A 15,132-nucleotide genomic window follows, 5' to 3' on the forward strand; every position below is an offset into this window, starting at 1 on the left:
GAAGTGAAGAAGAGAGGCTGTTATTGTGTGTGGTCTCATCTGGTGTCCACACTAAGTGGCTACAGAGTACTTTATGCTGAAAAACAAACACATGCGGATAAACAATAGAAGATACTGTATGTGACGCAGACACCTATTGGAGTGTACCTGAAACATTTAAATATAGGGGGCTGTGTGTCTCAGCACTTGGTTATTGCAAGGCTAACCCCCAGGGAAATCATGACTTGGCAGCAACAGAGTCCAGTGAAAATGGCTGTGTTCATGTGGTGTAAATCTGAAAATTAGCAGCTGACAACTTAAAGGTCTATTAATTAAATGCATGTAAGACAGGTTCCATGTACAACAAGACAGGCATAGATGGAGAAAAACACAGAACACTTTAATTACCTCTGGTTATGGATACTTTTGCCAGCAATAAAGCTTCCACGGCCTGTTCCTCGGACAGTGAACATCTGGCAATATCTACAGTTTCGACCATTTTCGAGTGCCCGCTTTGACTTCCTTTGTCGGGAAAAAAAAAAAGTTGCTTTCAGAACAATTATTTTTAATTAAAAAATAAGTTTTACTCGACAAAAAGAAACAAATGTACCTCCATAGCATATAATAATTTGCCTGTGAATAACCATACCTTCATATAAACGTGCTACTGTATGCAGAATTCTTGACACACAACCGAAGATACTGCCATATCCTGCCAGCACACCCACAAGAGAGCCACTCACGAGCAGAATGATGAGGGCTAATAGCTGAACAATAGACTATTCAACCTTTACTAAAGAATCGTCTAATAGCTGAGCTAGGTGTGAAACCCCCCCCCCCCCCCCCCCCCTATCACAGACCAGATGGGTAGCTTGCTACTCAATGTAATAAAGTAATGACTTTTCAAATAAGTTGCCTTTACAAGTTTTATGTTGGCTGACAATTTGTTAGCTACACTGTCCTTTACGAACCACATAGCATATCATTAAGCTTTCAGAACCGGTATGTTAGCTAGCTACCTAACGTGAGTAGTTATACAGCAAACTTGGCAGTATATTAACTATAGGCTATCTAACTACCCAAAATATATTGACTTGATTATTCTCATCTTTCTTAGCTTAGCTAAATGGTAGTCGTTGTGCTCTCTCAATGGACATTCGGGTGCTTTTGTAAATTCGCTCTGGCTATCTATAGGCTGGACAATAGAACTAGTTCAAATTCACCCAAGGCTGAAAAACGGCTTAAAAGAACGTTGGCTAAACTGGAACACTATTACGAGCCCAAAGCAAATTGATGGAATCGAACGTTCTGTTTTGACTGGAATGATGCTTAAAATTCCATAAAAAAATGTATCCCTTTTTATTTTACCACTACAATCTGTTCGTCGGAAAAAACTGGAAACAAACTACTTGTGTAGAAAGTAAACATCCACGCCTCGATGGTGTCAACTGTGCTTATGTCCACGTAATGAAAAAGTATGGAGAATTATTATTTTTAGACCATTTCTGGTCTACCGATCGATGATAAACGAGCTCGCTGCCCGTACTTACATAATTACAAAGAGGAGATTATTCTCCGGATTCAAATGGTGCCCGTGTAACAGTTTTGCTTCCGCCCCTTTCCTTGCCCCTACCTGGGCTCGAACCAGGGACCCTCTGCACAGACAACAGCCACCCTCGAGGCATCGTTACCCATCGCTCCACCAAAGCCGCGGCCCTTCGAGAGCAAGTGGAACAACTACTCAGGGTTTCAGAGCGAGTGACGTCACCGATTGAAACACTATTAGTCTTGTGCTGATGGTTGTCCTAGTGGAGGGTTGCGGGTAGTAACAGATGGTGACTGGTTAGCTGGGAGGTAACTGCACTGCTCGTCAGGGTCTCCCCCTGTCCTGGCGAGCCCGGATGTTTCCTGTCAGCTCTGGGCAGGTAGCACGGAGATGGCAGAGACAGCGGCCTTCACTCATTTGACTGGCACGCTCCTGTGGACTCAGACGTGTGCGACCCAGCTGCATGGGATCCTTTATGCTGGGCTCAGTGGGCTTTGGGAGCTCAGGAAACCGGAATGCTGGAGTGGTGTCAAAAGGGCGCTGTTGTCAAACCTGATTACTCAAGGTTCTCTCCCAGTTCCCGAGCGGCCAGTTCATCTCTGATGGAGTTAGACAGACCCTGGTGGAAAGCGGTAACCAGTGCCTCAGTATTCCACCCACTCTCGCTGGCGAGGGTGTGAAACTCAATTGCGAAGTCAGCCACTGGTCTGGCCAATTAGCGAATGTTGAACAGTCGGCTGGCCGCTTCTTGTCTGCCGACTTGTTGGTTAAAGACTCGTCGCAGCTTGGCAGTGAAGGCTCCTAATGGATCTGCAAGATGGTGGCTGCTGTTGCCACGCTGCCGTTGCCCACGCCAGGGCCTTGCCCGAGAGTAGAGAGATGATATAGGCGATCATGGCCCGATCGGTTTGGAACGAGGAGGACTGTGGCTCGAACACCAGAGAACACTGTGTGAGGAACCCCTTGCATCCTCCCGGGTGGCCGTTATACCGCTCGGGGTCTGGCGTCCTGGGTTCCCAGTGCAGGTTCCCTGGAGTAACCACCAGGCAACATCTGTAACACTGGGCATTGGCTCCTCCTGGGGTGGGGGCATGCCATGGTTGGAGGGACTCAGCAAGTGCCCGAAGTGTCCCGGAGATATGGGAGAGCTGTTCTTGCTGCCGTCCTGACAGTGCTCCTTGGTGAGCTACCACTTTCCAGATCTGGGGGATCTCTGCTGGGTCCATGTTGTGGCAGAAACTTGCTGTGACGTGGTAAGGTTGGACCCAGGTGCAGAGAAGAGACCAGACAAGGAATCAGTGGTTAAGGATAAACATAATATTTTACTGAGATACGGTAGCCACATTATCACAGTACACTTGAAAAAACAACAAACGCCAAGTCTCAAACGCACTCAAACACACACAGCAAACAATTCAAGTTTCTACAAAGGACTGCAGAAAACACACCTCTTTTAAAGGGACACAATCATGAAATTATAAGACATATAAAAGTCTCTAGGGCGGAAGCATGACAATATCAGTTAACTGGTCCTTTTTGTCAAGGGAAGGAATAATGTATGCATTAGATCGCCAAGCCTCATGCATTCTATGGTACTACAAATGTAAATACATTCACAAAACCAAATGCCTTCTGTGGTACTGAAATGTAAACAAAAACACAGTATTCACCTCCACCTTTACTGTATCTTCACACATGTTCTTTTTTTCAGATGGACCTGAAACTACTTCTGATTTCAACGTTGTTAGGAGTCATTTGTTACAGCAGTGCTCAGCAAGGTGAGATTATTCTCCATCTTATCTCAAGTTTCTGATTTACTTACTGTAACTTCCACCTTGTTAGACCAAATCAACCCTCAACAGTAACACCAGTATTCTGTATCTGTACACTGACTACACAGTACATCATCTAATCATAATATATTTCTACTAAACCGCATCATAAATGTACAGAATAGTGATTAACTGCCTGATGTCCCGTAAGGGTGAGCCGACCCCAACTGAGCATGCTGCTGTAATGTAATGTCATTAGCCAGAAGAAGCAGCTCCACCTACACTGTAAACCCCAATACATTTTTACTCAAATACTTCAAGTAAGTTGATCTCAAAGTCAATGAAAAGTCATTATTTCTTGAAAATGTTTAAGTTGTCCTGACTCAACTAAACAAGGCAACAGTAAACGTGTCATCCCCCATGAATGATACAGCACCCCACTTTGAGCAAATTGAGATTGTGTGTGACTAACAAATTTCTGTTAATTACTATAGCTCCCGCCTTGGGCCAATCGGTGTAATTTTGTAAATGCCGTATTTCTATGGCAAGACACATCATTCACCCAAGTTTTGTCACCAGTGCTGTCTGAGATATCGAGTATGACGTACGAACGAACAGACGCAGACAGATCCACAGTTCCCTCCCCGATTTCATCGTGGAGGACAATGGGAAGTCACATCAACTAAATATTTTAAGTTATGATAACAAATGTACTTTTTTCCCAGCATGCTCTACTGCAGGTAGATACAAAAAAATATATAATTAATATCTGTGTTTTTGCATGTACATTGAGGGATTGATTGATTAATTGTATGCTGCACAAAGATAAATTATAGAGAGATATACAGTGCCTTTCGAAAGTATTCAGATCCCTTGACTTTTCCCACATTTTTAGATTACAGCTTTACTTTCAAATTGATTAAATCGTTTTTTCCCTCATTTATCTACACACAATACCCCATAATGACAAAGCAAAAACATGTTTTTATACATTTTTGCTAATTTATTCAAAGTAAAATAATATATATTATATTTACATAAGGTCATTTACATATTGCTCTGACATGCACTCTCAACTGTGGGACCTTATATAGACAAGTGTGTTCCTTTCCGAATCATGTCCAATCAATTGAATTTACCACAGATGGACTCCAATCAAGTTGTAGAAACATCTCAAGGATGTTCAATGGAAACAGGATGCACCTGAGCTTAATTTCGAGTCTCGTGGCAAAGGGTCTGAATACTTATGTAAGTAAGGTATTTCTGTTTTTTTATTTGTAATAGATTTGCTAACATTTCTACGAACATGTTTTCACTTTGTCATTATAGGGTATTGTGTGTAGATGATTTTCTTTTTTTGAATCCATTTTAGAATAAGGCTGTAACGTAAATGTTGAAAAAGTTAAGGGGTCGGAATACTTTCCGAAGGCACTATGTAATCGTATACAAATGTAAGCAAGGTTTGAAATGATTAAGTTTTAGTAAAATATTATATCAGTTTTGGCTTCTTGCAGTCAATTTGCAGTATAAAAATGATTTTTAAATATGTTCCGGCCCTCTGATCATCCTCTCAAAAATAAAATCGGCCCAATGCTGAACTATTTGATGAACCCTGCCTTCAAATCAAACGTTATTTGTCACATTCACCGAATACAACAGGTGCAATGCTGTGAAATGCGTACTTACAAGCCCTTAACAAACAGTGCAGTTAAAGAAAGCGTTCAGAAAATATTTACCAAATAAACTAAAGTAAAAAATAATAAAATGTAACACAATAAAATATCAATAACGAGGCTATATACAAGGGATACCAGTACCGAGTCAATGTGCGGAGGAACAGGTTAGTCGAGGTCATTTGTATATATAGGTAGGGGTAAAGTGACTATGCATAGATAAGACGTAGCGGGTAGTAGCAGTGTAAAAAACTAATGGGGGGGTGTCAATGTAAATAGTCCGGGTGGCCGTTTGATTAATTGTTCAGCGGTCTTCTGGCTTGGGGCTAGAAGCTGTTAAGGAGCCTTTTGGTCCTAGACTTGGCACTCCGGTACCGCTTGCTGTGCGGTAGCAGAGAAAACAGTTTATGACTTGGGTGACTGGAGTCTTTGACAATTATTTGGGCCTTCCACTGACACCGCGTAGCATATTCAATGGGAAGAGAAAGTATGTGAACCCTTTAGAATTACCTGGATTTCTGCATAAATTGGTCATAGAATTATATATGATCTTCATTTAAGTCACAACTATAGACAAACACAGTCTGCTTAAACTAATAACACACAAACAATTCACATTTTTCATGTCTTTATTGAACACGCTGTACATTCACATTGCAGGTTGGTAAAAGAATGTGAACCCTTGGATTTAATAACAGGTTGACCCTCCTTTGGCAGCAATAACCTCAACCAAACATTTTCTATAGTTGCAGATCAGACCTCCACAACAGTTAGGAGAAATTTTGGACGATTCCTCTTTACAAAACTGTTTCAGTTCCACAATATTCTTGGGATTTCTGGTGTGAACTGCTCTCTTTATGTCATGACACAGTATCTCAATCGGGTTGGGGTCAGAAATTACCGGGCCACTCCTGAATGAGTTTTTTCTTCTGTTGAAGCCATTCTGTTGTTGATTTACTTCTGTCTTTTGGGTTGTTGTCCTGTTGCATCACCTAACTTCTGTTGAGCTTCAATGCAAAATGTCTTGATTAACTTGGGAATTCATTTTTCAGTCGACGATAGCAAGCTGTCCAGGTCCTGAGGCAGCAAAGCCGCCCCAAACCATGATGCTCCCTCTACCATAGTTTACAGTTGGGATGAGGTTTTGATGTTGGTGTGCTGTTCCTTTTTTTTCCTCCACACATAGTGTTGTGTGTTCCTTCCAAAAAACACAACTTTAGTTTCATCTGTCCACAGAATATTTTGCCAGTACCTCTGGAACATCCAGGAGCTCTTTTGCGAACTTCAGACGTGCAGCAATGTATTTTCTTTGAACAGCAGTGGCTTCTTCCATGGTGTCCTCCCATGAACACCATTCTTGTTTAGTGTTTAACGTATTGTAGACTCGTCAACAGAGACGTTAGCATCTTCCAGAGATTTCTGTAAGTCTTTAGCTGACACTCTAGGATTCTTCTTAACCTCATTGAGCATTCTGCACTGTGCTCTTGCAGTCATCTTTGCAGGACAGCCACTCCTAGGGAGAGTAGCAACAGTGCTGAACTTTCCATCTATAGACAATTTGTCTTACCGTAGACTGACTTTTAAAGATACTTTTGTAACCCTTTCCAGCTTTATGCAAGTCAACAATTCTTTATCTTAGGCCTTCTGAGATCTCTTTTATTTGAGGCATGGTTCACATCAGGCAATGCTTCTTGTGTATAGCAAACTCAAATTTTGTGAGTGTTTTTTAATCGGCCAGGGCAGCTCTAACCAAAATCTCCAATCTCATGCCATTGATTCGACTCCAGGTTAGTTGACTCCTGACTTCAATTAGCTTTTGGAGAAGTCATTAGTCTAGGGGTTCACATACTTTTTCCAACCTACACTGTGAATGTTTAAATCATGTATTCAATATAGACAAGAAAAATACAATAATTTGTGTGTTATTAGTTTAAGCACCTTGTGTTTGTCTATTGTTGAGACTTAGATGATCAGATAAAATGTTGTCAAATTTATGCAGATATCCAGGTAATTTCAAAGGGTTCACATACTTTTTCTTGCCACTGCAGGTCCTAGATGGCAGGAAGCTTGGCCCCAGTGATGTACTGAGCCGTACGCACTACCCTCTGTACCACCTTACGGTCAGTTGCCGAGCAGTTGCCATACTAGGTGGTGATACAACCGGTCAGGATGCTCTCGATGGTACAGCTGTAGAACTTTTTGAGGATCTGGGGACCCATGCCAAATCTTTTCAGTCTCCTGAGGGGTAAAAGGTGTTGTCATGCTCTCTTCACGACTGTTTTGCTGTGTTTGGACCATGATCGTTTGTTAGTGATTTGGACACCAAGGAACTTGAAACTCTCGAGTCGCTCCACTACAGCCCCGTCAATGTTAATTGGGGCCTGTTTGGCCCGCATTTTCCTGTAGTCCACAATCAGCTGCTTTGTCTTGCTCACATTGAGGGAGAGGTTGTTGTCCTGGCACCACACTGCAGGTCTCTGACCTCCTCCCTGTAGGCTGTCTTATTGTTGTCGGTAATCAGGCCTCCCACGGTTGTGTTGTCAGCAAACTTAATAATGGTGTTGGAGTCACGCAGTCGTGGGTGAACAGGGAGTACAGAAGGGGACTAAGCACGCACATCTGAGGGGCTCCAGTGTTGAGGATCAGCGTGGCAGACATGTTGCTGCCTACCCTTACCGCAGGGGGCAGTCCGTCAGGAAGTCTAGGATCCAGTTGCAGAGTGAGGTGTTTAGTCTCAGGGTCCTTAGCTTAGTGATGAGCTTTGAGGGCAATATGGTGTTGAATGCTGAGCTGTAGTCAATGGACAGCATTCTCACATAGGTGTTCCTTTTGTCCAGGTGGGAAAGGCGGTGTGGAGTGCGATTGAGATTGTGTCATCTGTGGATCTGTTGGGGCGGTATGCAAATTGGAGTGGGTCTAGAGTATCCAGGATGATGCTGTTGATGTGAGCCATGACCAGCCTTTCAAAGCACTTCATGGCTACCAACATGAGTAATCATTTAGGCAGGTTACCTTCTCTTCCATGGGTGCAGGGACTATGGTGGTCTGCTTGAAACATGTAGGTATTACAGACTCAAATCAAATCAAAGTTTATTTGTCACGTGCGCCGAATACAACAGGTGTAGTAGACCTTACAGTGAAATGCTTACTTACAGGCTCTAACCAATGGTGCGGAAAAAAAGGTGTGTGTGTGTGTTTAGGTAAGTAAGTAAAGAAATAAAACAACAGAAAAAAGACATTTAAAAATAAGAGTAGAGAGGTTATATACAGCCACCTGTTAGTCAGGCTTATTGAGGTAGTACAGTGCCTTGCGAAAGTATTCGGCCCCCTTGAACTTTGCGACCTTTTGTCATATTTCAGGCTTCAAACATAAAGATATAAAACTGTATTTTTTTGTGAAGAATCAACAACAATTGGGACACAATCATGAAGTGGAACGACATTTATTGGATATTTCAAACTTTTTTAACAAATCAAAAACTGAAAAATTGGGCGTGCAAAATTATTCAGCCCCTTTACTTTCAGTGCAGCAAACTCTCTCCAGAAGTTCAGTGAGGATCTCTGAATGATCCAATGTTGACCTAAATGACTAATGATGATAAATACAATCCACCTGTGTGTAATCAAGTCTCCGTATAAATGCACCTGCACTGTGATAGTCTCAGAGGTCCGTTAAAAGCGCAGAGAGCATCATGAGGAACAAGGAACACACCAGGCAGGTCCGAGATACTGTTGTGAAGAAGTTTAAAGCCGGATTTGGATACAAAAAGATTTCCCAAGCCTTAAACATCCCAAGGAGCACTGTGCAAGCGATAATATTGAAATGGAAGGAGTATCAGACCACTGCAAATCTACCAAGACCTGGCCGTCCCTCTAAACTTTCAGCTCATACAAGGAGAAGACTGATCAGAGATGCAGCCAAGAGGCCCATGATCACTCTGGATGAACTGCAGTGATCTACAGCTGAGGTGGGCGACTCTGTCCATAGGACAAAAATCAGTCGTATATTGCACAAATCTGGCCTTTATGGAAGAGTGGCAAGAAGAAAGCCATTTCTTAAAGATATCCATAAAAAGTGTTGTTTAAAGTTTGCCACAAGCCACCTGGGAGACACACCAAACATGTGGAAGAAGGTGCTCTGGTCAGATGAAACCAAAATTGAACTTTTTGGCAACAATGCAAAACGTTATGTTTGGCGTAAAAGCAACACAGCTGAACACACCATCCCCACTGTCAAACATGGTGGTGGCAGCATCATGGTTTGGGCCTGCTTTTCTTCAGCAGGGACAGAGAAGATGGTTAAAATTGATGGGAAGATGGATGGAGCCAAATACAGGACCATTCTGGAAGAAAACCTGATGGAGTCTGCAAAAGACCTGAGACTGGGACGGAGATTTGTCTTCCAACAAGACAATGATCCAAAACATAAAGCAAAATCTACAATGGAATGGTTCAAAAATAAACATATCCAGGTGTTAGAATGGCCAAGTCAAAGTCCAGACCTGAATCCAATCGAGAATCTGTGGAAAGAACTGAAAACTGCTGTTCACAAATGCTCTCCATCCAACCTCACTGAGCTCGAGCTGTTTTGCAAGGAGGAATGGGAAAAAATGTCAGTCTCTCGATGTAAAAAACTGATAGAGACATACCCCAAGCGACTTACAGCTGTAATCGCAGCAAAAGGTGGCGCTACAAAGTATTAACTTAAGGGGGCTGAATAATTTTGCACGCCCAATTTTTCAGTTTTTGATTTGTTAAAAAAGTTTGAAATATCCAATAAATGTCGTTCCACTTCATGATTGTGTCCCACTTGTTGTTGATTCTTCACAAAAAAATACAGTTTTATATCTTTATGTTTGAAGCCTGAAATGTGGCAAAAGGTCGCAAAGTTCAAGGGGGCCGAATACTTTCGCAAGGCACTGTATGTACATGTAGGTATTGTTAAAGTGACTATGCATATATGATGAACAGAGAGTAGCAGAAGCATAAAAAGAGGGGTTGGCGGGTGGTGGGACATAATGCAGATAGCCCGGTTAGCCAATGTGCGGGAGCACTGGTTGGTCTGGCCAATTGAGGTAAAAGAGGGGTTGGGGGGGCACACAATGCAAATAGTCCGGGTAGCCATTTGATTACCTGTTCAGGAGTCTTATGGCTTGGAGGTAAAAACAGTTGAGAAGCCTTTTTGTCTTAGACTTGGCACTCCGGTACCGCTTGCCATGTGGTAGTAGAGAGAACAGTCTATGACTGGGGTGGCTGGGGTCTCTGACAATTTTTAGGGCCTTCCTCTGACACTGCCTGGGGTAGAGGTCCTGGATGGCAGGCAGCTTTGCCCCAGTGATGTACTGGGCCGTACGCACTACCCTCTGAAGTGCCTTGCGGTCAGAGGCCGAGCAATTGCCGTACCAGGCAGTGATGCAACCGGTCAGAATGCTCTCGATGTTGCAGCTGTAGAACCTTTTGACGATCTCAGGACCCATGCCAAATCTTTTTAGTTTCCTGAGGGGGAATAGGCTTTGTCGTGCCCTCTTCACGACTGTCTTGATGTGTTTGGACCAATCTAGTTTGTTGTTGATGTGGACACCAAGGAATTTGAAGCTCTCAACCTGCTCCACTACAGCCCCGTCGATGAGAATGGGGGCGTGCTCGGTGCTCCTTTTCCTGTAGTCCACAATCATCTCTTTAGTCTTGGTTACGTTGAGGGATAGGTTGTTATTCTGGCACCACCCGGCCATGTCTCTGACCTCCTCCCTATAGGCTGTCTCATCGTTGTCGGTGATCAGGCCTACCACTGTTTTGTCATCAGCAAACTTAATGATGGTGTTGGAGTCGTGCCTGGCCATGCAGTCGTGGGTGAACAGGGAGTACAGGAGGGGACTGAGCACGCACCCCCGGGGAGCTCCAGTGTTGAGGCTCAGCGTGGCAGATGTGTTGCTACCTACCCTCACCACCTGGGGGCGGCCTGTCAGGAAGTCCAGGATCCAGTTGCAGAGGGAAGTGTTTAGTCCCAGGATCCTTAACTTGGTGATGAGCTTTGAGGGTACTATGGTGTTGAACGCTGAGCTGTATTCAATGAATGAACAGCATTCTCACATAGGTGTTCCTTTTGTCCAGGTGGAGAAAGGCAGTGTAGAGTGCAATAGAGATTGCATCATCTGTGGATCTGTTTTGGCGGTATGCAAATTGGAGTGGATCTAGGGTTTCTGGGATAATGGTGTTGATGTGAGCCATGACCAGCCTTTTGAAGCACTTCATGGCTACGGACGTGAGTGCTATGGGTCTGTAGTCATTTAGGCAGGTTGCCTTTGTGTTCTTGGGCACAGGGACTATGGTGGTTTGCTTGAATCATGTTTGTATTACAGACTCAATCAGGGACATGGTGAAAATGTCAGTGAAGACACCTGCCAGTTGGTCAGCACATGCCCGGAGCACACGTCCTGGTAATCCGGCTGGCCCCGCAGCCTTGTGTATGTTGACCTGTTTTAAAGGTCTTACTCACGTCGGCTACGAAGCGCATGATCACACAGTCGTCCGGAACAGCTGATGCTCTCATTCATGCCTCAGTGTTGCTTGCCTCGAAGCGAGCATAGAAGTGATTTAGCTCATCTGGTAGGCTCGTGTCACTTCCCTTTGTCGTCTGTAATAGTTTGCAAGCCCTGCCACATCCGACGAGCGTCGGAGCCGGTGTAGTATGATTCAATCTTAGCCCTGTATTGATGCTTCGGCATTTTTGGCCGCCGATTTGCGATTTAAATATTTTTTTATATACCTTTATTTAACTAGGCAAGTCAGTTAAGAACACATTCTTATTTTCATTGACGGCCTAGGAACGGTGGGTTAACTGCCTCGTTCAGGGGCAGAACGACAGATTTTCACCTTGTCGGCTCGGGGGATTCAATCTTGCAACCTTACAGTTAACTAGTCCAACGTAATAACGACCTGCCTCTCTCTCGTTGCACTCCACAAGGAGACTGCCTGTTACGTGAATGCAGTAAGCCAAGGTAAGTTGCTAGCTAGCATTAAACTTATCTTATAAAAAACAATCAATCATAATCACTAGTTAACTACACATGGTTGATGATATTACTAGATATTATCTAGCGTGTCCTGCGTTGCATATAATCTAACTGAGCATACAAGTATCTAAGTATCTGACTGAGCGGTGGTAGGCAGAAGCAGGCGCTTAAACATTCATTCAAACAGCACTTTTGTGCGTTTTGCCAGCAGCTCTTCGTTGTGCGTCAAGCATTGCGCTGTTTATGACTTCAAGCCTATCAACTCCCGAGATGAGGCTGGTGTAACCGAAGTGAAATGGCTAGCTAGTTATTGCGCGCTAATAGCGTTTCAAACGTCACTCGCTCTGAGCCTTCTAGTAGTTGTTCCCCTTGCTCTGCATGGGTAATGCTGCTTCGATGGGGGCTGTTGTCGTTGTGTTGCTGGTTCGAACCCAGGTAGGAGTGAGGAGAGGGACGGAAGCTATACTGTTACACTGGCAATACTAAAGTACCTATAAGAACAGCCAATAGTCAAAGGTTAATGAAATACAAATGGTATAGAGGGAAATAGTTATTATAGGACTACAACCTAAAATTTCTTACCTGGGAATATTGAAGACTCATGTTAAAAGGAACCACCAGCTTTCATATGTTAATATGTTCTGAGCAAGGAACGTTAGCTTTCTTACATAGCACATATTGCACTTACTTTCTTCTCCAACACTTTGTTTTTGCATTATTTAAATCAAATTGAACATGTTTCATTATTTACTTGAGGCTAAATTTATTTTATTTATGTATTATATTAAGTTAAAATAAGTGTTCATTCAGTATTGTTGTAATTGTCATTATTACAAATACATTTTAAATGGCCGTTTATCGGCTTTTTTGGTCCTCCAATAATCATTATCGGTATCGGCGTAGAAAAATCATAATCGGTCGACCTCTTGTATGTATGTACAGTCACTGTGGGGACGACGTCCTCAATGCACTTATTGATAAAGCCAGTGACTGATGTGGTGTAATCCTCAATGTCATCGGAAGAATCCCGGACTCGGTCAGTGTCATGAACCGGCTCAAAGCCTGTAACAAAGGGAGACAACGTGGCGATAAGGCGTAACAAAATATATATTTATTAACTAAAGCAACTAAGGAAAATATACAATGGTGTGTGTGTAATCAGTAATCAGTAGTGTAAGTGAGTGTTTTGCATGCATGAATGTGATAATGCAGGCTGTTGAAAGGTGCCAAAGCAAACAAACAAAAAAAAAAGGCCACCAAGACCCACAACACAATCTACAAAGGTGTCTGCATGGAGAGAGTCTCTTCCATGAATGTGGAAGAGGTATATTTATCCTGGGAGACACCTGGCCCAGGTGTTTCCCATGAAGCTGATGACCCTCCCAACTCCGCCCACCGGCATCCTGATAAGGAAACAAGAACAAAGACAGAATACGGCAGACAGAGTGGGAGGGTCGTCACAGTCAGGGAGAGATTGAATATGTCAGTGAAGACACTTTCCAGTTGTTCCGCGCATGCTTTGAGTACACGTCCTGGTAATCCCTCTGGCTCTGCAGCTTTGTGAATGTTGACCTGTTTAATAAAGGTATTTTTCACATCGGCTACCGAGAGCCAGAACAGCTGGTGCTCTCATTTATGCTTTAGTATTGCTTGCCTCGAAGCAAGCATAACAGGCATTTAGCTCGTCTGTTAGGCTCGCGTCTGTAATAGTTTTCAAGCCTCACCACATCTGAGAAGTGTTAGAGCCGGTGTTAGAACCTGTATTGATGCTTTGCCTGTTTGATGGTTTGTCTGAGGGCATAGCGGGATTTCTTATAAACGTACGGATTCATGTCCCGCTCCTTGAAAGCGGCAGCTCCAGCCTTTAGCTCGATGCGGATGTTGCCTGTAATCCATGGCTTCTGGTTGGGATATGTACATACGGTCACAGTGGGGACGACGTCGTCGCTGCACTTATTGATGTAGCCGATGATTGAGGTGGTATACTCCTCAATGCCATTGGCTGAATCCCGGAACCTAGTCCAGTCTGTGCTATCAAAACAGTCCAGTAGCGTAGCATCCAATTCATCTGACCATCTCCGTATTGAGCAAGTCATTGGTACTTCCTGATTTAGTTTTTGCTTGTAAACAGGAATAAGAAGGATATAATTATGGTGAGATTTGACAAATGGAGGGCAAGGGAGAGCGTTGTATGCTTCTCTGTGTGTGGAGTAAATGTGGTCTAGAGATGTGAGATGCTGGTAGACATGAGGTAAAACGGATTTAAGTTTGCCTGCATTAAAGGCCCCTGCCACTAGGAGCGCTGCTTCTGGGTGAGCATTTTCTTGTTTACTAATGGCCTTATACAGCTGGTTGAGTGCAGTCTTAGTGCCAGCATCAGTCTGTGGTGGTAAATAGATGGCTACAAATAATATAGATGAGAACTCTCTTGGTAGATAGTGTGGTCTACAGCTTGTCATAAAGTATTTTACCTCAGGCAAGCAATACCTCGAGACTTCTTTAATATTAGGCATTGCGCACCAGCTGTTATTGACAAATAGACACGCACCCCCGCTCCTCGTCTTCTCAGACGTAGCTTCTCTGTCCTGCCGATGCATGGAAAAATCTGCCAGCCGTATATTATCCGTGTCGTCGTTCAACCACGACTCGGTGAAACATAAGATGATACAGTTTTTCATGTCCTGTTGATAGGACAGTCTTGATCGTATATCATTCATTTTGTTTTCCAATGATTTCATGTTGGCCAATAGAACGGATGGCAGTGGAGGTTTACACACTCGCCTAAGAATTCTCAGAAGGCAGCCTGACCTCCGCCCCCTTTTTCTCTGTCTTTTCTTCACGTTCCCGAGAAAGCAGTATATCCTTCGCGTCAGACTTGGAAAAAATCTTTGTTCAGTTCGAGGTGAGGAATCGTTGTTCTGATGCCCAGAAGTTATTTTCAGTCATAAGAGACGGTAGCAGCAACATTATGTACAAAATAGGTAACAGCGCCCAAAAAATAACGCCAAAACAACGCCAAAAAAATAACAAAATAGCACAATTGGTTAGAAGCAAGTAAAACGGCAGCCATCTCCTCTGGCGCCATTCTATAAAATCTGAGATATGTAATGTATTGTCATAAAGAGTTTAATTATAATAATAACATTCAC

At 43.3% G+C, this 15,132-nt stretch overlaps 1 protein-coding gene across 2 annotated transcripts in view; it reads left to right on the plus strand.

Moving 5' to 3' along the window:
* The window catches only part of LOC110535543 (integrin beta-1), a 49,832-nt gene that overhangs the window by 20,181 nt on the left and 14,519 nt on the right, over nt 1-15,132 (plus strand). The window contains exons 2-3 of one of the 2 annotated variants that reach the window (XM_090189798.1): nt 3,237-3,303; nt 7,019-7,090. Coding sequence is in view for 1 of the 2 variants with exons in the window: in XM_021620606.3 (XP_021476281.3) it covers nt 3,237-3,303 (67 nt within the window). In the remaining variant the exon portion in view is untranslated. The remainder of the gene's footprint in view (nt 1-3,236; nt 3,304-7,018; nt 7,091-15,132) is intronic. The other variant, XM_021620606.3, reaches the window with a different exon arrangement.

This window comes from Oncorhynchus mykiss, chromosome 11, assembly GCF_057628025.1.
Source record: "Oncorhynchus mykiss isolate SJ-2025 chromosome 11, ASM5762802v1, whole genome shotgun sequence".
NCBI classification, from domain to species: domain Eukaryota; kingdom Metazoa; phylum Chordata; class Actinopteri; order Salmoniformes; family Salmonidae; genus Oncorhynchus; species Oncorhynchus mykiss.